Genomic DNA, 21405 nt, shown 5'->3' on the forward strand with positions numbered 1-21405 from the left:
ATGAACTCAAGCGTTTGGTGAGGTTCCACTGATTTACAGTCCTTGGTAGAAGTGTTTGTGTGAATTGTAGTCCAAATGCTGTGATAAGTATAAAGAACGCATTATCACATTATCATCTGGTTATTTCTGCTAAACAGAAAACATTTGCATTATCACTTTTAATATTTTAGTTTTGAAACGACTATTTTTAACCAAACCATGGGGCCAACTTTTTCTGCCATTGAAGCAACTGCAAAGTTACGAGTTGAACTGAGCAGCAGCAGCTCAGTTGCAGCTCTCAATTCTATTTAGATCGATACTGGCATTTGGCAAAAACATATTAATTAATCTCTCAGCTGAGAAGAGGAGTAACATTGCATTGTAAATACTGTGGTATTGCATAGTCTAAAAATTGTGCGATACATGAATAAAAATTGCACCAAGAAGAGGATTTTTGTTTCACTTTGGATTTCCTTGCTCTATTTCCAGCTTGAAATGAATCTTTCTGCAACTAAACTAATTCAGAAGCAACTGTAACTTAAATGAAAGTTTGAAACTTGTGCATCTGTCATAGAATGACAATTATTTCCCCCAAGGCTGTTATCTTCTTCACTCAGTGTTTTCTTCTTCTTCTCCCTTCAGGCCCAATTAAAATATCTTCAGTGCATAGCAATTTCCTGCCTTGTCCTTGCAGCAAAAACCAATGAAGAAGATGAGGTCTGTATGTTTAATTTTAAACACAACTAAACTCATTCATGTGTTCAAGTTGTTCGTGTTTCCAGGTCTTTCAACAACTTGGGCATAATGAGGAACTGTTAACTTCTGTACCCTAAGTAGTCCTTAAGGGGTGACAGTAACATTTTCAGTCCTCTTTCATCATTGCTTGGAAGAATTGTGACCTTTATGGATGAAGGACTTGTGTTTGCTTATGTAATGGATGTGTTTCCCTCCTCCTGCCCTTAAACTTCACTCCTCTCTTCAGAATCCACAGCTTGCAGTAAAGCTTAACCTGAGGGTAACAGTCACGATGCACATGCAGAGTTTTGCACGCACAACATCAGAGTGCTGTAATTCCTTGTTATAGGTCCTGGGAGGGTAAGGTAGGTGAGACAGAGCAGAGGCTCTTCAGAGGAAGCTTAAAATAGATGAGTTTGCTTGGAGTCGAAACTGGTTTCTGAACCTGGTGAGGAAATGAGTCAGGTCTGCACCTCAAGGTGAGCATGTAAAATCAGCAACTACCCATGTAAGTGCGAGATTACAGAGGATAATCTCTCATGGCAGAAGTGCACCGATAAGACTTCTTCAGACATTTACAAACATGAGTCAAAAGCCCTTCAGATTGCATTTCTCCTCTTTCCTTCATTCTGTTTTGAAAAAGAACAGGAAACCTAGGAGTTGGAGTCAGACATGCATATCTCTTCGAACAACTTCTGCTATAGTGAAATGCTCTTCATAGCCTTTCTTAGGATATGTCACACTGAGGTTATTCTTCCTTTCCCCTCAGCTGAAAAGGGGAAGCTGAGTCTATGACCACAGGAAACCAGACAACCATAGAAGGCCCTGTAAAACAGGCCAACAGGAAGCCTCCTTGTCAAAGGAGCAAAACTAATGAGACTGGTAGCAGGGAACGTGCATCACCAATGCAGCATTAAGGAGGCTCACAGTGACCCAGGAGGTGAAAGGCATCATTCTTGCTGTGGGTTTGTAGCCAGCTGCACTGTGGCAAGTGTGGGCCAGTCTTCATTTAGCATGAGAGTTCTCTAGGAAAGTGGTCTCCTGAACGAGCATTCTGTTTAGCACTTTGGGATGCGTATAAACTTAGATCCCTTTGCAATACAGAGAAACACACACAGCACTGTGTAGGATGTTGGCTTCTTTATTATTTTTTTTTTTTTTTTTTTTTTTTTTTTACAGGTAATACCATCGGTGAAGATGCTCGCAGTGCAGAGTGGTTGTAAACGCTCTCCAGCTGAGATCTTGAGAATGGAAAGAATTATACTAGATAAGCTTCACTGGGATCTTTATACAGCAACACCAATGGATTTCTTAAACATTGTAAGCACGAAGTTTTGCAAATTTTTTTTTCTTTAAAGAAACAGCTCCTTATCAAATAAGACTAGAAAACACAGATGTGCACACATACGCACACTCACACATCCTTCCCAAGATGCTTTGCAAACCACCTGTTCTTAGCTATCTGCAAGTCTTTTGAAGAATGTTACAGTGATTTTTTTATTTATTTATTTTTAAAATTTTCTACTATTTAAAACCTTTCATTTTGCTCAAAAAATTTACTCCCATCTTTAAAGGACAACTAAAATGGACGTTAAAAAGATTCTCATAATGCACAACTATACGCCATTTTTATTTTTTTAAATACACACTGCAAAAATATTTCTAACTATTTCCATTCTATTAATACTGTACATAGAAAGCTGTCAGAGTTTTGCTACATTTCACACACAGGTTTTTTCTTAAACAATTTTCCTTTTCATCCCACTAATTATTCACCCTTGTTTTAGGCAATGAGACTACCCCAACCTGGCACTTAGTTCACATTGCAGTTACTAAACATTTGATAGAAACAATTAAACTTTGTCTTCAAGAAACAATCATGTGCTAGTAAGGCAAAAATCATGTGATACGAACACATCCTGGATCCCTTTTTTAAGGTTATGTGCAAATATTAAGCCATCTTAGGCTGCTGATTGTGAAAACTGCCTTTCTCAGGTGCTTGTTTCCTCAGTAAATTCAGAGTGCAGTCATTATTATTGGGTTTACTCTATTCTTATCTGCTGGCCTGAATTGAATCTCCTGGACAGCAATCTGGATAACGTAGAAACTTCAGAAATTGTTAGGAGACACAGACCTTGTACATTCATTATAAGCTCAAAAAAACAGTTCAATGGTTGGCAAGTACAAACACAAAACAAAAAGGGGGGGGAACCCTTTAGGTTTCCTGATATAAGATGAAATTAGTCTGTACTTCTGGTTGATAACATATGAAAACATACAAAGTTCACTGACCTCTGCTTTTTTGTTTTTTATATATATATACACTTTATCTTCTCTCCAGTTCCATGCCATGGTGATGTCCAACTGGCCCCATCTACTACATGAGCTGCCTCAGATGAATCCTTCCCGCCATGTTGCATTCTTGACCAAACAGCTACAGCACTGTATGGCGTGCCACCAACTATTGCAGTTTAAGGGCTCCACATTGGCTTTGGTGATCATCACCTTAGAGCTGGAGAGGCTGACTCCTGATTGGTTTCCTGTTATTACTGATCTGCTAAAAAAAGCACAGGTAGGAATCAAAATGGCCTTTGGTCACAAATCTTGAGGCCAGGACACCAATAAATTAATAAAGCGCATGTGTATTTACAACCAACATTGCACTTTAGCAGACTTCTGAGAAGCGTGTGTCCATGTTCCGCCTTTGCTGCAGTCCTTGCTAGTGCTAACAAGAGAGGGAATAAAACTGCAGTTAAGGGTGGGGACTGGCGAGAGGGCTTTCCATTTGGCAGGGAAGGGAGGTTTCTAAATTGCTTGGCCACAGATAGCTCCCTGCCTGCTGAGCAAGGAGAGATTCTCCCACAATGGGAGTATCTGAGAGCACCTAAAAACCTGCCCACCGTGTCCCCAGCCTCCCACTGAAGACTGCGAAAACTTCTCAGTTACATTGCTTTTGAAATATAATCAATTTGGCTTCTAATGATACGTTAAAGGCAAGCTCTGTTTTGTTTTTTTTTTTTAAAGCTTTTCTCCAGTTTCACAAAACACATACCTTTTAAGAGAGTATACCTAGAAGGCTAAAGACCCGGACTGTCAGCTTACCATTGACCCATTTTGTGGTCTTGAGTTTGTCTGAAATAACCTAGCTATCCTGCTGTCCCTCCTGACTGTCGCCTCCTAAAAAGAGGGAGCACTTGCCCACCTTTTGTGTAGTAGTTCAGGAGCTCCTAGTTAAGTGTTTTGCATCAGGGCCAACATGTGTATTGCTGATATGCATCTATTGAGGCATCCAATACAGTCTGTCCCTGCCCTCCTTCTAATTGCAGAATTACAGGAGCAGTGGCCAGAAGAGAGGGTAATTTATCGTGAAGTTACAAAAAATCTGCATCTTTCCTTACAGGTTAACAGCACTGAATTCATCCACTGCAAAGAGCTTGTGGATCAAGAGCTAATGCGCTTGCAGCCATCCAATGCTGTTTATATTTTCTATCCCATCAGTCAAGCCATCCAGGGCCATCCCAAGGCAAGGCTACCCCACCACGACCCTTCTGGACTGAAGAATTCCCATCAAGTGAGGATGAGGGTCGCTGTAGGCCAGCCAGTTTTAGCACCTTTCACGCCTACTACAGCCCCAATTCCTGATGACACCATGGAGACTGATGAATACTATGATGGATTCAGACACCTGTACAGTGAGGATGGGGGAGCGAATGGTGGGAGGGTGAACACAGGTGGCTCGTACCCTCAGCTGAGGCCTGGAGAAAGCAGCTCCCCATGTCCTCCCTTACAGCCGCCTGAAAGGGAATAGTGGAGAATTACTGCCTTGGAAGCAGCAACTGCAGAACCAGTAGGTCCCAGCAAACAGAACAGCCGACACAACAGAGCAAAAGTGCTGCTGTGTTTTTCAGAGGGTAATGACAAATTGCTATTATCTTTCTATTTTTTATGTCCTTCCTAAGCAGTGTGTGCTACCCCTCAGTTTTTAACATCATGTAGATACAGAAAGCTGGGGAGAGGAGGGACTTGGTCACAATCCTACAACTCAGGGATCAAGTAGGCAGAAGGCTACGAACTGCACCAGAAAGAACCAAATGTCTCGGAGTTTATTTTTAAAATAGCTGTGATGAAGTGTGACAGATTGAGCCTTTCATCCAGCTCACTCCATTGTTCTCTTATTAGAGCTAGTCTGACTTGCCCCATGGGAGAGTGAACAGGAACTGCTTTCGAGGAAGGGGGAGCTCCCACTGCTGGCTCTGTAAGAGTAGTCCTCAGGTGGAACCAAGGTTTTGATTTAGTAGTGAGAAGACTGAGAACCAAACCTTCCAGTCTTTCTTAAGGCCTTACCCTGGAATCCAGGGGTCTGAGGTCTATGCTCCTTCCTGGTTAAGCCATTAAAGACCCAATCCCAGTTCCTGCGAGCTGTGGGAAATTGCTTCTTGTCCGCAATCACTGTTGCCTTGGGCCCTCACAAACCAGTGCGTGCCGTTCAGGGTTTGTTTGTTTTTTTTAATTTATTCTGTCTTACCAGACTGGACAATACAAAATGCCTTTAATTAATTCCGCCCCCCCCATTATTTTTCATTAACTGCTAATCTCCCTAGCAAAGCATTTTTACAAACTACAAAGGTCAGTTTAAAGCTCAATTGCACTTTTTTTAAACCAGCCTTACACATTCTTTTAAAATAAGTGTTTTCTTTGGGGTTTTTTGTTTCTGTTCTTGTTTTAAACAATAGGGCATTTTCAGGTGATTTTTATACTAATGTGAAGGTGTAATCCAGACAGTACTGTATGATTAACACCACCACACCTGCAAGTCCTGTCACAGAACAGGAAAGGGTTTCATATGACCTGCACAGGCTAAATGCTGAGCAGGTGTCTCACGTAATGACACAGGATAAATAAATGGGACAGGGATGAGACAGGAGCAAGACGACCCTCATACCGCGTAATGAGGTACTCATTACGTAATGAGCAGCACTCATCAGTGCAGGAAGAAAGTTTCTGGACTTCCTTCCCTTGTTCATCATCTTACCTTGTAGGAGAGGAATTCCTGAATGCTGAGCTGTGCAGGACTGATGTCCTGAGCAGCTCTGTTAATAGATAACGCTTTCTAAAGTATTACATTTGCCAGAACTGGCACTGAGAACAGAGCGAGCTTTGTATGTGTGCAGGGAAAAAGCCATGCTTTTCTTTTTAAACCTCAAAGAAAGCAGTGCCTAAGCGTTCCAAAAAGAAGCATTTAGTATCAGAGACTTAGTGCAAATGACATGTGTGAGCAGATGTGACTTGAACCAGTGGTGAAACCGAAGGAGGTCCCATGAGGCAAGTCAAAGCTACCGCAAACTGTGAATGCCGTGCTGCAGGGGGGAGCCTCTGCCCTGGCCAGGGGATGCCGCAGGAGCGGGACTCAGCGCCCGGTTTTAGACCAGATGAGGTGTACGAGGTGCCCGTGCAGCTGGGGGCCAGGCAGCAGCATGCTTGGGATATATGATTTATTCATCCTGCCTACGTACCACAGGGAAGGTTTTAATTTTGTGGTAGGGCTCTTCCCTCCCCGCAGTGTAGCACCTTCCTTTCCTATCACAAGCTGTGACTTGACTGCCCAATTTTTGAAGGAGGCAAGTTGTCTTTTGTAGTTTTCATTAAATAAAATACAAGTTTGGTCTGCACGTTCTCGGTGTGCTCCTTGAAGAGTCCAGCCAAAAGCTGATGCCCACAAAGATCCCTGCAGGAAGCTGGGGTGTGTGTCTGGTTCTGCTTTCCTCCCATCCCTTTGCCCTGTCTCAAGCATCTTCATCAGCTGCATTAACCAGTGGAAATGCTAGCAGAAAAATTCTACGCACAGTAAGTAACATGCTGTAACTTTATACCACAACAACCATACTTCGGTTTTTTTTTCCCCCAGCTTTGAGCCTACGTACATAGTTTCTTGCCCATAAGCTGGATGACACGTTAAAAACCATGAACAAAACTGCTTTTCAAAACCTTTGCAGATCTAGATGATCAACATTCAAAAGTATACATTAACAGAGGGTTAATTCTAAAAGATGAAGTCAGTGCTGAAAGGCCCACCAGGGTCCTGTGTTCCCAGTCAGGGTGCAAGATGCCACACTGGGATGGGAACAGTAAATCCGGAGCCTGCCTGCTCTCCCAGGATGTGCTGCTCCTCCAGCAGCACAGGCCCTTTCTGCACACGTGTTCCAGTGCTGGACTTACGATAAAAGAGCTAACACTCGTGGCCTGGCCTCAGCAGGTTAAAAATGCCGCTTACCTTTGCGTTCCCGTCATCGTTAAGAACGGAGCTTCCTGCCCTAAAGAACAAACTGCAAACTTCAGGAAGAAGCTGCTGTTGCAACAGGATCATTCTTGTTACAGAAAGAGCATTTTCGATAGCGAGAGTTGCACAAATTCCCTTCTTACTGGCAGAACAGAGTCTGAGGCTGTTAATACCTTTCCCCTCACTGCCTGGACAAGTAACAAGTCACAAGACCAACACACCACATCCAGGTGACAGCAGTAACAGGAGCAATCATTTTGCCCAGCTGAGTTTCAGAGATGATGACTATCTCACTTCTGTGCCTGCCTGCTTGGATCATGCGTGGCACACATCCTGCAGGCACAAGTTTATTCCACCTGCAGCTAAGCTCATCGCTGTGGATCCGGTAACCATTTTGCTACACGCGAGTTACTGGTGAGAACATGCCAGCTTCAGCCAGCACAGCGAGTGCTGGCACAGGCCGGATGTGTTTAGGGCTAGTTTTGTGAGGATTGCTGTTTTGGGGAATATTCAGTCCCTGTAAGACTCCAGAGAACATTTACAGAGTATTTTCAAAGAGCTCTTACAGTGCCTCATCTTGGCCTGGTAAGGAAGGCTGCTTCCTCCCTCTCTCTGGGCAGGAGCACAGCACAGCTCCCCGTCCCGGGCTCTGGCCCTCAGCGGAGAAGCAAGGGCGGATTTGTGTCAGCAACAGCAGGATCCCTTCCCCTGCAGGAGTCTCAGCCCAGGTGAGGCACACCTCTCAAACCCAGACTCCTTTTGCTGCTGCCGTACTTCAGGATGGATTTCCAGATGCCTGAAGCTAACACCACCTTGCAAGCAATGCTGCAATCTGAAATCCCCTACGTGAAGTATCCACGGAATTGTTCTGTCCTTCAGGAAGTTTCCTGGCAGACACTGCTGCTGCACACGGGTGCTCAGATTCTGAATCAGAACGAAAACATAAACCAACCATTAAATCACCTACAGAAACAGTGAAGCAATTCAGTCACCCCCAGCCACTGCCACATCTCCTATTCACAAACCACCACCAAACGGAAACGTGTCACAGCTAAAGCATGTCACCCAGGAACCATTACACATAAGGATGAAGCTGCCGTACTGCGGACCAGCATTCACAGGAGTATTTCAGATAATAAACCTGACTGGGTATCACTACTTACGGTGGGTGTGTGATGACCTAGAAGAGTTCATTTACACAGCTGCACAAATGAAGAAACTTCTGTGGTCAGAGAATTGATCGAGATACAAGAAAACAGCAGAAGGAAGAGTAATACAATGGTTGTTTTACCATATTACAGGTTTCTGACAAAATTTGCTGAAACATCAAAGAAACACACAGAAGCAATTCACAGCAACCAGCACCGGGATCACAGAAAGATCTTTCAGAGCACCCAGCAGGTCGTTACCGATACCACGTGCTTTCTGACGTGTATAAAGCCTTTTATGTGTTTATTCTTTTGGGCTGCCTTTATATCTCATTTGTGGGGTTGCCTCTGTGTTGTTTTTTCTTTTTTCTAATTGGCTTTACTATTTTAAATTCAATTTGAACAGTACTTACAGTTCGATTCTTTAAGAATGCAGAAAAGTACACTTAAATCAAGTGATGCATTAACTCCTGGCAGGTCTCAGCAGCTCCCCCCGTTCTTCCTCCTTGCAAGGCATGCAACTTGAATCCCATTGGTGACCAAACTACAGTCATGGCAAGCAGAACTTAATCAAATCTTCTGAGAAATTTGGGGAAAAAAAAAAGCGCTTTTATTCCCAAAGAATGGGAATATCCAGATGGGAACCTAACTCGACAATAGCTCCAAACAGGATTAAAGCTTTGCCAAAGGAATTAGATTGGTTTGCCTCAAGAGAACACAGGCAAGTTTAAAACAGTCGTCAAAGAAGCAGCAAAGGGTGTTCCATCGCTCAGCTCAGCCTGATGGTCACACACTGCTTCAGCTTCCCTCCTGTTCCGTGCAGGGCACAACAGACCTGAAGACAGAGCGAGCCATCTGAAGTGGGCTTCCAGCTCTGAATCCACAGCCCCTGAGAGACAGCCTGGTCAGACCCTGGCTGCTTCTCACCCGGTCCCACTTCCACTGAAGCATGTGGTGCCTCGCCCCTGCCCGCTGCAGCAGTGGGGACAGGCAGGGACGAGCCATGTGGGTAGAACATGCTTGTCACAGGGCTTAGTGCCTGCTGCCTGCAAGTGGCAGGAGCCTCCAGAACTTCCCCATGTGCCCAGTATGGATATTTTCAGGCCACATACCTGTTACTCACCGAGATTTATTTCCAAGTTCTAATTTATGCCAAGGGCATCCAGAGGTTTCAGTGACCGTCACATACAACACACCCTGGTGACAGGAGCTCGGTGCCTGCAGCAATCAGTGCCTCTACACCATCCTCCCTCCATCTCAACAAACTCTTGGGTGGTGATGGAAACCCAGCCTGCTCAGCAGGAGCTTCGTTCGGCTCCTGTCACACACCCCGCTGTTCACAGCCAGATGTTGTCCCACTCTGGTCACACCACCCAGCACAAGGGAGGGGGAAGGGCTGCAAGCTTCCTTCAAACCTCCTACCAAGGACTGGTTTTCTGCCGGTCCTACACCCCCATTCGCATGGCACCAGGGCAAGCAGCAGCTTGGAGAAGGGGAGGGAGGCTGCTGGCAGCAGCCACCCCAGACTTACAGGGGTGCGCAGGGGGCATCACACTTTAAACACAGATATACAGGGTAAGGGGTTAACAGAGAGAAACTGGAATAATAGTGAGGGTTGTGAATTTGGACACAGCACTTTTTTGTTCCAGTGAATATAACTAGCATACAAAAGGTGTTTTTAACAGATGTTGGTTAAACAAGTCAGTTTTGTTTTTATTAAACCCAACTTTGGTACAAGCAGGTCATTCCTGAGATTCATTTACAAGGTTGTTTTAAAACAAAGATCAGCTGGGGCCTCTCCCTGTTCCTGTGTGAAGTTAGATTGGGCCACAGACACCACGGGTTTTTTTGGTTTTTTTTTTTCTTCTTTTCACAAGTATTTGTGTAAGGGGAAATCAGTCTGTTACAACTCACAACCAGGAACACCAAGCTTTAAACTGTTTCCTCTCCATTAACATATAACATTTAGTTGTCCTTTAAAATGGTTCCATTCTTACCCACCACATCCCAGTAGGAAGTGCCAGAGTTTGGACTGGCCAGGCAGGGTTACCTGTCCCCAAAGCAGCGAGTGGGGAGGTGGGCAGGGGTTAAGTTGTGAGGCACGCGTGTGCAGCCCTAGAAAAACTAAACAAATGAAGGTTGGCGGATTTTGGTTATAAAACCCGTAAGTCTACAGAAAAAATCTACACAGAAGAGTTATTGCTAAGAAACGCGAGAATCCAGCTGAAAGGTTAGGGACGTTAGGATGTTCTCCCGTTACACCCCAAAACCAGACCGAGGAGAGGACACACGGAAACCCCATTGCAGCGGCAGCTCAAGCAGCAAGCCGAAATCTTGCCTCGTGCTAACCCAGCTTTGTCCCTCATCTCTCTGGAAGTTCGGTCAGTGTTAACTGCTTTGTACGGGCTCTCGCCCAGAGATTAGCATTTTGGTTTTAGTGCAAGCCATGCAGCAGCCTTAATTAGCAATTTATCTTTTGGCAAGTATCTTAGATTTCAACTTTATCAAGAACCTGAGCAAGCAGACTTTTCCCAATCAAAAGATACGATGCATCTTAGTCCTTGCTATATAATCTCTTCTGTGCAATATATTGCAAGCTTAAAGGTGAAAGCACCAATTAATTTCTTCTGCATGAGATGTTTTGGCCTTAATAAATCTTCTAATTAACATGTCTTCCTGATGTTATGGAGCACGCACTGGGAAGACTAAAAAAGCTACAGAAAGAACAAAAGAGAATCAGTATTTAAGTTTCAGTTATTTACATTAATTAAAGACAGCATGAAAGGTCAAAGTACAAATCTAACGTGTGCCGCCTGACAGCCTCCGGGGCTGGGCACATAGGAGACATTTGAATTTAAACCATGGCAACTTGGAGCATCTCTCACGGCTGCCAAGATCTTGTTTGGAACTGGTAATCAGGGGATTGATTTAAAATTTTAATGAGGAAAGACTGCTGACAGGGGAACATCCGAGAAGTCACGTGCTATGGAGACACGGGATGGGGAGAGGTGCGGAGCCATCCCCAGCCCAGCCAGGACCGCAGGCGCCACCGACCGGCACCGGCAGCCCGAGCCGGCTCTCCCAGCCGGCAGAGCCAGTGGCTTTGCTCTGTCCTTGCCTCGCAGGTTACGTCCCTCACAGCTGCGCAGTTCTCCCTATCGAGCAGCCTAGGACAAGGAGACGAGGCTGGGTTTGGGTTGTCTCCTGAACAGAAAGCATCAACACGTCCTAGGGCCTGGGTCACTGGGCTTGAGCTCTGGAACTGCAAAACATGGACAGTACCTACCTTGCTGCTGAACTGCTTTTATAACTACAGTTCGCATTTCTCATTCTCTTGCAAGCATCTCTAGGAGCTTTGCACGAATATTAATGAATGATCTTAACATTGCTCCTGTGGAAAAATACTTGCCAGCATACATCATCCTAAATTCCCAGGTGGCCCATCTTTACAATGACCAGCTACTCTGCCACCTCATTTTCCCCATAAATTCTTAGGTACCTGAATGCACTTTCTCTTCTCTGGCCTCCTAGAAAAGTTGTCTTTAAAAAGTATTGGGATGGAAAAGGTTGTAAAACATTTCAAACAGACCACTTGGTATCAACTGCTAAGTCCCCGCTGAGGCTTGTCCTTCAAAAAATGTAACAGGGCAAGCGATACAACTCTAACCCAGTGCAGGCTCAGACTTTTACCTGCACTCTTTGTCGGTGATCGCTACAGGCAATATCACACCAGCTCCAACCACCACTTCTGGTCAGCTCTCTGTGGGTGGATGTACAGCACGGTACTGCAGCTGGGGTGACCATCCCGGCCTTGTAAGAAGGTGGGATGCAAACAAGAACACATAAGATGACCAGAACTGTCCCCTGCCTTTTAAGCAAGCTGTGTATTAAATGCAAAAAGCAGAGGTCTCTTACACGAGCCAACTCCTGCAGCAATAGCACAGTCCGTCTGCACATTTCTAAAAAGATTTCAGAAGCAGGCAGTATCACCGACTTGTTCTTGAAACTGGGGCTGCAGAAAAAGCTCCCATCGGAAGCACCACTTCAGCAAACACTGTGCGTCAGCCAAACTCCACTTGTTGGTTTTGTCTTAAGTGCAGCATTGATCTCAGTCCAATACCAAATAAAACTCAGAGAAACCCTAAATTAACTGAATATAACTTCATACGTAGCAGTGCCTCACAGAACAGACACCAAGAACAGGCCCTTCAGGTAAAGCTTCAGCAGCAGCTCTCTGAAAGAAGAACCCTAAACTAGAGCTGTGCTCTTTTTTTGGCCTTGATCTAAGTGCATGATGTGCTTCTCCAGAAGAAGCATACAGCTTTGGAAGGATCATTAGGAAACCATCACCCTCCATCTCTGCTCCCTTTTCATCCTACCCTTAAATCACCTCTTTGGGCATCATTACAACAGCGGAACTGCTTGTAAATCTACCCACTCAGTCAACAGACCCCACAAAGGAGAAGTACAAACAAGCTTAAAGGCAACTTTTGCCCAAACAGGGATCGCATTTGAATTAATACCTTAGAATTTCTCCCCAGATTACAGATGAGGTGCTTTTTCGCATACTTTATCGTGTTGAAATTAGCTAATTTTATTTCTGAATGTTCCCAATCATCATAAAACATCCCGTGACTGGTAACCTTTCAATCATTACACATTATTATGTCAACAGAGATCCACTAGATAACACAGGAAATCCACCGCTAAATAAACGACACCACAAAAACTCAAAATACATGTGAGATTTAATAAAAAGAAAAAAGTACAAAGTGAGTGGGAAGAAATGAAAGTCAAACAAACAAAAAACCCCAAACAAACAAAAAAACCCCAACACATTTGGAACGACAAAGCGAATGGATGCAGCACGTCCGAGAGGCTGCTACCCCCCGGGCAGGTCCCCAAGGCACCTCCACGTGCTCTGAGCCAAGCACCCTATCTCCACCCTGGGGCATCCACCACAGCCAGACATGAAGCCTACAGAGCTTAGAGCCCCACAAAACACATTTTAAATTAGAAAGCAGACAACATACATGATGGTAAATGTTTAAATGATAAAAAAAAATGAATAGTTTTTCCCATTAATACCAACCTTTTATGGATAAATGTATAAAACAGCTGAAAGATGTGTAACTGAACAGCTTCAGTCATTTCTGAAGGGTTTTTCTTTCACTTCTAGCCTACAAGATGTAAATCTTCAGACTGGAGTGAGATTAGCATCACCATGCATTTTTAACTTGTTAAATAAAATAAGATACAGAACTACCCTATATACCACATACTTAAATCTTGTCTCAGCCAAAAGGAAAAATCAAGTACTAGAGGAAAAAAAAAAAAAAATTACTGAGTTCCATTGGGGAGATTATGATGTTGACTGCTCTAAAGAACAAGTAACTACGAGGAAAAGGTATGTCCACCAGAACATAAAGTCAATGTGTATATAATAATAATCATCATTAAAATATTGTTACATACATTCTGAATGTCTTCATCAGAAAAAGCTGGAAATTTCTCCACAATGCCCATGGATTTGAAGGTTTTTACTCTTTCATTGTTATCATCATTATTCATAACTACCTGTTATTGTAGGAAAAAAGAATTGATCTCTGACGAGCCAGGGCAGATAGAAATCATTTGCATAGATCTTGCTGGCTGCAGCATGAGACCGGGAGAAAACTATCGACTGGAAAAGTGATGGCATGAAAGCTGTTTGCATACCCAATATCATCAGTTATTGTTTTATCCCAGCCTTTGTAGCGTTGGCCTTGAGAAGCAAAACAATGAACCAAATAGCGCTGCTTACTCATGCAATTAGTGCACCAGAGTTTCTCTCACTGGCAAAAAATCAAAATCCTGCCCCTAATTTGCTACGTGATTGGACTGTAGTCAGCGGTGAGCTGGAATTGTCTTCTTACATATAAGAATAGGTTGGGTTCCTTGCACGTTTCTCTGAGCAAAACACATTAACCCTCCCAACATTTGACAGCTACTCTTTAAAATACACCTAAACTGGAGGCACAGCCTTAAAAATTAAGTGTTCAGCTTTCAGCAGACTCCTAATAAGTGCGCATAATTCTTACTCTTTGAAAAACGGCCTGTTCTAAAAGGTACCTGTGAGATCTTCATGAGGTTCTTTCTTACACGCATCAAGTAACACTGACATGATTTTCAATACATCCATATAAAAGGCCAATGTCCATATGAAAACAGTTTAACACCTGAGCATGTATTTAGGAAAAAAAAAAAAAAAAGAAAAAAGCTGCTTCAATGGGATATGCAAGTTAAAGAACCTCATTTTACAATCCAGCAAAATGCTACCCTCAAACAGACCTGTAACGGCTCAGATGCAAGGCTGTGCACCCCCATCTGCAAGTCAAATAAGGAATTTGCTGACATCTTAGCTTAAAGACAAGTCTTTAAGAAAAAAAAAAAAATCAGAGAAATCCTGTAACATTAATAACTAAATAAAATGCACACACTCACAACTAACACTTAGCCAGCCAGTGTTTTTATAAACTCTAAAGACACTATGTGAGGTTAATATAAAATATTTGCTTTCTTTTAGCCTATTATCTGATGGATGCATGGAATTGGGTCCAACTATTTTTCCATAACAACATAGCTAGTAAGTCTCTATTCAGTTATCATCCTGCCTTACCACAAAATGGTTTGAGTGGAAATAAAATAATATTGATCCTAATTATTCCTCTAAGCTCAGTTGCCCAGGAAAACAAGGCTGTGATTTCTAGGCATGAGGAGTGTTAAAGGAAGCACTTTCTAAGAGGAATAGAGCCTATCAGCATAAATACGGTGCATAGCTCAAGATCAGGGGATTCTCCTTATTAGGCACATAAGAAGTTTAAGGTTAAAGAGTAAAAGTAAAGATGACCGCTTAAATAGTTTTTGCACAACAGTAAAATACATTGGTAAATGACAAGTGAAAAGTTACACAAATCCTGTAGCTCCACATCATACAACAAACTCTTATGAAAAAATCTTTCTATATAAATGCTCTACTTTAGCAGTAAAGAAAATTCAAAACATTGTCCCATGAATTTTATTAACCACTCTGTCTCTTTATATATATATATATAAAAAATAAGTGATGTAGAAAGTGTTTAGAGTAATTCAGGATTAAAATATATAATTACTGGAATGAGGGTTACTCAAACTAAGATTCCCAGGGCAAAAAGTCTAAGCATTGTGTTTTTCTACCCATTCTAAAAACTTATTCAAATTGAGAGTTTTGTTAGAAAAATAAACGTTTCAGCATTCTTCATACCACTCCTCATATTTGTGCAGGTACAGGGGAAGGTAGGTGAGCCTCAAGCAGTCACCTTAGCCAATTTAAAAAAAAAAAAAAAAAATCTAGAAAGCAAGTATTTAGCTGGTGAGTAAGATGAGTTCAGACAAACAGTTATGGTCACTTTATATATGGCTGTTCAACCACTGGGTTTAGAACAAAACACCTTACTTTAGGGATTAGTTGACTTTGTTTAACAAAATGTACATGGTAAGGTTATTTCCTTAAAACCTCCTGATAAATTCTGTACAGATAACAGCGAGTCGTTACACTGCAACCACCGAAGATGCTCATTTTCTCTTTCACTTTGGTCCACTCACACAATGTTATGAGAAGGGTCACAGGGTGGGAAACTCAAGCAACTTAACACATGAAAGCACCAAGTCCACTCTTGGCCTGAAAGTCTGTGTGTGATTAACTGAAAGAAACAAAACATAAAAAAAGCATGAATTAAAGTTATGAAAATTAAACAAAAGCAAAATGTAGCGAAATATGTTAAAAACAAAAAAAGAAGAGAAGGGCAAATGCTGCTCGGGCATCTGAAGACTCACAGACGAGAGCAACCCCCCGGCACGCTGAGCACCGCGCCACAGAGCACGACCTGCTTGGCAGCTGCAGGCACAAAAGAGAATCTCAGCACAAACACTTTCTCCCCCTCGACACCTGCAATTCTTCCAACTCCATTTTTTACTTATTAAAGCTACTAAAAACGCTGTGTTGAAACAGAGGACGATAAAAGGTTCAACTAGCTCTCCTTAAAATGGAAACAAGAAAAAACACCCCCTCCCCAAGCTCACGATACTTTCGCAGTTCCTGCAAGGTCCCAACATCTTGCCCATAAGCCCAGGACGTGCCTCCACTCACGTCCCCATCCCCGGGGAGCTGCGGGGGCTCTCCCGGCAGCGATGAGCCCCTGGCATCCTCTGGGTCCCCCCTTGCGCCCCCACGGGTGGGCACCCACCCCCGCGCAACCAGAGCGCAAACCCCGAGCAAGTATTAGACTTAGCTCTGTAAAACACCAGCTCCTCGTTTACCAAAGCCACGGGCACAGCCTGAACCCTGCGCTCTGCCGGGGGAAGCCTTGCCGCCGGTCCCGGGATCGGACACTGCCTGCCACCAGCTCCCCAAATCCCAGCTGCCTTCCAGTCCAGTTTGGTTGAAAGATCTCGGTAAGAAAGTTGGCAAAGACAGCTGGGGAATACTCAGATCCTCTTAATGCCCACGCGGTCTGTGGGGTTAACATCAAACCGACCGCCTGGGATGCAGCAGTGGGATGGGTTAGGGCTGTGCTCTCTGACACACAGGTTTCACAAGACCCCCGGGTCCTTTTGATGACTCCCAGATGAAGAGGGAGTCTGGGAAGACAGATCACTGGCAAGGCATGGGGAGGTACCTTCCTTTGAATTTTTTATTACAAATTTTGTTGGTCTGTGGGGTTAACATCAAACCGACCGCCTGGGATGCAGCAGTGGGATGGGTTAGGGCTGTGCTCTCTGACACACAGGTTTCACAAGACCCCCGGGTCCTTTTGATGACTCCCAGATGAAGAGGGAGTCTGGGAAGACAGATCACTGGCAAGGCATGGGGAGGTACCTTCCTTTGAATTTTTTATTACAAATTTTGTTATCCTGCTTGAGCAGAAACCCCCACATACCACATTTTGAATTAGCTCACAGGTTTGCAAAAAAACCTCTCAAAACCCAATCCAAAACCACTTCCTCTCCCCGATTTATTAGTTTTATTCCTGGTGACAGTGCACCTCCTCTAGCCATGCTCTGGAGCTGAAGACCCCAGCCCCAGCACCACACGGGGGTCCCCAGCACGCAGAGCGCACGCTATGGGTGCCCCTCGGTGCTTCGTACGCCACCCGAGCTGCCTCCTCCTCGCCCCGCTCCTTACCATGGCCAGTTTCTAATCGCTACCCAGAAGAAGAAGGGCATCTGGACTCACATCTGCAGGTGGGCTAAAACCAGCAAAGCGCAGGAAACCTATTTCTATCGCAGATAGATGGAGCGGAGGGGAAGCTGCAGCATTTCCGCCTGGCCAGCGCACACAGTACATCACCACCGGAGCATCCCAGCGGCCGGCATCGCTCACACGAGTTAACAGCATGCGGCTCGGCGTGCTCACCTTCTTCAAAGCAGACCTGGGTCCCAGGCTGTCACAGTATTCAGCCCCTAACTCATGTGCGAGTTTAGCTGGATTAAACTCTATTTTCAGCAAAATATTTTACAAAGCATTTTGGACTCTGTGCATGAGGTGGGATGTGCCCAGAGCGTGCTGAGAGGTCTACAGAAGAGAGTGCTTTAGTTTTGTTTTAACACCACTGTATTTACATTCCAAGGAAATACGGTAAGTAATACGCACTGTTATCTTCCATAGGAAGAAACAAATTACTAGCATGTGAGTACGCAGAGTGAGCTTCTCTAGTGCTGCAGTTCACAGCAGAGAAATGACAGAGCACAAGATCTCATTAGCAACATGAAACCAAATGTTGTGCTGTCAAGAGCAAACTTGGGTGTTGCTACTCTCTATGGTGTTTTTTTCTTCTCATCATTAAAAAGCTCAGAAAGCATTGCCACCAGCCTGTTCTGGATTTGACAGAATGCAGTTCAGACTCTTAAGCTTCTTCACACAAGGGGAAGTAAAAAATGCTGGAATAACAGAATTACCAGCTTGCATGATGGCGCTTCTCATTTTGCCAGAGACTGGCTTGAATGGAAGCAGGACCACCCCCCGACGCCTTTTCTCCTTAAACCTGTTTGCCCCATGAAAGAGCATGCCCTCGCTCCACACTTTTGCTGGCTTCAGCAATGTCAATTAACTTGCAGCAAACTAAGATAAGAATTCTGCCTTTAGGGGAAAAGGGCTTTCTCATAAGCAGAGCTGTGTCTTGGAGCCCTATTTCACACGGAGCCCTAATGAATTTCCAATGCGTCTTCACTCTAAGCTGCTGTTTCCTTCTTTACAGCTCTGCCTCTAAAAATAAAGTAAGAACACTCTCCAAAGAGGGTCCCAAGCCTACAGATCACAGTGAGGTAATGCATGACAGGGGACCTCATCTGTAAGACTTTACAACTGTGTCAGGAATGTCCCCACTCCTCTCTGCTGGGGAGAAGATGCAGCTTAGAATCACAGAATCATAGAATCATTAAGGTTGGAAAAGACCTCCAAGATCATCAAGTCCAACCGTCAACCCAACACCACCATGCCCACTAAACCATGTCCCCAAGCGCCTCATCTACACGTCTTTTAAATACTTCCAGGGATGGGGACTCTACCACTTCCCTGGGCAGCTTATTTCTAGTCACCTTCCCGTCTGTCTCCAGGACACAGGATCACTTGAGCTGGGTGTCACAGAGAAAGGGCAAACCTCACAGGACTCTCAGCCTTTAGGGAATGGCCCCAAATTGTGAATCCCTCCCACCTGCAGCCACCACAGCTTCCCCAGGGCAGTGCCTGGGCACAGGTGGACCCTGTCTCTCCTCTACAGCAAAGAGTCAGAAGGGTAGGAATTTGGATTCCAAAATCCTCTTTTCCATTTGCTGTCCAATTTCCAATTGACCAAACATTAAAGCATTTGAGCAGACACCCAGCTTCCCAGTGGCAGAGGAGAAAGACTCAAGTTCAGTCACTTACTTTTTCTTGTCTTTGTCCTTCTTCAGCGGTTGCTGTGAGGTAGCCTGCAAGGATTGGGACTGCAAGGTTTCCACCGCTACTTTCCGCCTGTTGAAGGCGTTCATCTCTTCCTCCAGCTCCCTCCTCTTCTCCTCCACCTTCCTTTTCTCTTCCTGGTGTATCCTTTTTAAGTGCTCAAATTTCTCATGCAGCTGGTAGGAGACAGACCCTCTGAGCATCGCATCCAGCATGACCATCAGGCTGCGCTCCCCCCGTAGCCGCAGTCACACCTCCCACACGAACCCCCACCACCCCACAGAGACCGACCTGGCAGGGTATGGCAGCCAATGCCCCTGCACCCTGCAAGCCCCTCGGCAGAGCTGACCTCTGGGCAATCACAGCCTCTTCACCAAAAGCAGCGAAGACACAATAAATTCAGCTCTGCCTGAGACCCCGTATCAAATAAGTGGATAAGTGCACTGTGGATCTCAGCTCAGTCTGCAGCCCTGCAAGGGGGCTGTGGACACTCTGGGCTCTTTCGTTCCTCACTAGTTTTGAAGATGGTCCATTTATTTCCACCCCAGTCATGGCAGCTGCCTGTGGCCTCACACCACTGACCTGGGGGACTCCAGCCCAGCTGCCCCCTTTACTCTGCTGTCCAGTGAGCCTCCAAGGGTGAAATCTATCTGACATGGATGCTCACCAAAATGTCCTACACTGCCCTTCACTCACCAAGCAGCAGCCGAGTCTCCTACACACTGCACGGGGAAGACTGTTGTTTGAGGTACCTAAGCCAGTGAAGCTGTTTTGAAAACATTACCCCGTGTCCCCTTCTCTGAGTGGGGGAAGGTGTGTGTGTGTGTTTGTGCTTTGGCTGGTGAGGTCTGCTTGAGAGCTACATGTGCTTTCCAGGATTCATACGTTGCCCAGACCCAGATCCTATGCTGGCTGTATTTTGGGCTCCTCTCACAGGTTTTTGGCACACCCACCTCTCTCTCCTTCTCCTTCAGCTCTGCCTCCGTCTCCTTGACTTTGTTAACAAACATTTGTCTCATTTCTTCCTCTTTCTTCTGGAGCTCACCCAAGAACTCTTTCCTTTTGGTCTCATATGTTTCTTGGAGGCTGGGGAAGAAAGCAAACGAAATCCAGACTCTTTGGACATCAATGAGTTAGGGATGTGGAAATGCACGCCTGTCCGCGTTGCTTAAAGACAAAACAGGCAGGGAAGGGAACGCCACCAAAGTCAGCTGCAAAGTTCAAACCCAGTGCTAGTATTTTCCAGCCCAGCATTGTGTATACCACCCACAAACCTCCCATTTTTGGGGGTGTCAGTACTAAACTATTGCTCTAAATTGATGCTAGATGTGAAGGCCACTCACCTGAAAGGCTGGCTGTCTGGATCCGTGTCCTTGAAGCCCATCTCTTCCAGTTTGCACCTCCTATACAGCTCATAGTGGCGGGTGTGAGTCTGTTCCCGAAGATCCTCCATGTTGACTCGAATCAGCATTTCCCGCAGTTTCACAAAGTCACAGTGACTTTCATTCTCAACTGATGGAAGCAAAGGGAGAAGTCAGCAAACTGCACACATGGCAGCAGGGAAGCACCAATGCACATACAGATTAACTCCAGAGACTCCCCCTCCCAAGGACCTCTACCTGTTGTCCCACACAGGGCACAACACAGCCCCTTGGATGCAGGGATTCCCCTTGACCATTACTACCTGCCGGCAGGAATGGGAATTCAAAGGAAAGATTGGCCAACCCACAAAAGGCTGCACAGGACATTCCTGCATCGTTTAGGACAGGTCACCTTCATGCACACACGCTGGCGGGAGGGCAGAGCTGGAGAGGGTCGCAGCACTTTACCTTGCACCACTCCCCACGGGTACTGCCGAGCTCTCACCAGCTTGTTCCCAACTTTCACCTCCTCCGTGCTGCCGACCACAGCGAAGGGCAGATGAGCCTGAAACAGAGACAGGGCCAGGGATTCAGTGCATGGGCTAACTCCTCACAGATCAGCCTGACCATTAGATCCCCCTCACCCAGGCACAGGATCTACTTCAAAAAGTCCCTTCTCCGAAGCTACCAATCTCCAATACTCAGAGCAGTCTCGACTATGAACTGGGATATTACAACAGAGAGCAGCGTAAGGCCATAGCACGGCTTACTAGGAATGCTGGCTGGACTGAACTAGATGGGGAAATATTGTAGGAACACCATGATCATTACTGATCTCCCTCTATCCATTTGTCAGGTTGTTCTTGCAGCTGTAGTCTCTCCACACGCCAAGAGCAGGGCACTCACTGCCTTGCAGAAAGCACAAGCGAAGACATCCGTAAACAGGCC

The 21405-nt window shown here is 45.0% G+C and overlaps 1 protein-coding gene across 2 annotated transcripts in view; it reads right to left on the minus strand.

Annotated features, from left to right (window-relative positions):
- Nucleotides 1–1835: 1835 nt before the first annotated feature.
- The window catches only part of SEPT8 (septin 8), a 30728-nt gene continuing 11158 nt past the window's right edge, over nucleotides 1836–21405 (minus strand). For both annotated transcript variants that reach the window (XM_009584560.1, XM_009584558.1), the window contains exons 5-9: nucleotides 20926–21022; nucleotides 20440–20608; nucleotides 20050–20182; nucleotides 19082–19272; nucleotides 1836–3271 (exon numbers count right to left, since the gene is read on the minus strand). In XM_009584560.1, coding sequence (XP_009582855.1) covers nucleotides 3106–3271; nucleotides 19082–19272; nucleotides 20050–20182; nucleotides 20440–20608; nucleotides 20926–21022 — 756 coding nt within the window. In that variant the 3' untranslated portion in view covers nucleotides 1836–3105. The remainder of the gene's footprint in view (nucleotides 3272–19081; nucleotides 19273–20049; nucleotides 20183–20439; nucleotides 20609–20925; nucleotides 21023–21405) is intronic.

The sequence above is a fragment of the Fulmarus glacialis genome, unplaced genomic scaffold (genome assembly GCF_000690835.1).
Source record: "Fulmarus glacialis isolate BGI_N327 unplaced genomic scaffold, ASM69083v1 scaffold10939, whole genome shotgun sequence".
In the NCBI taxonomy this organism is placed as follows: Eukaryota; Metazoa; Chordata; class Aves; order Procellariiformes; family Procellariidae; genus Fulmarus; species Fulmarus glacialis.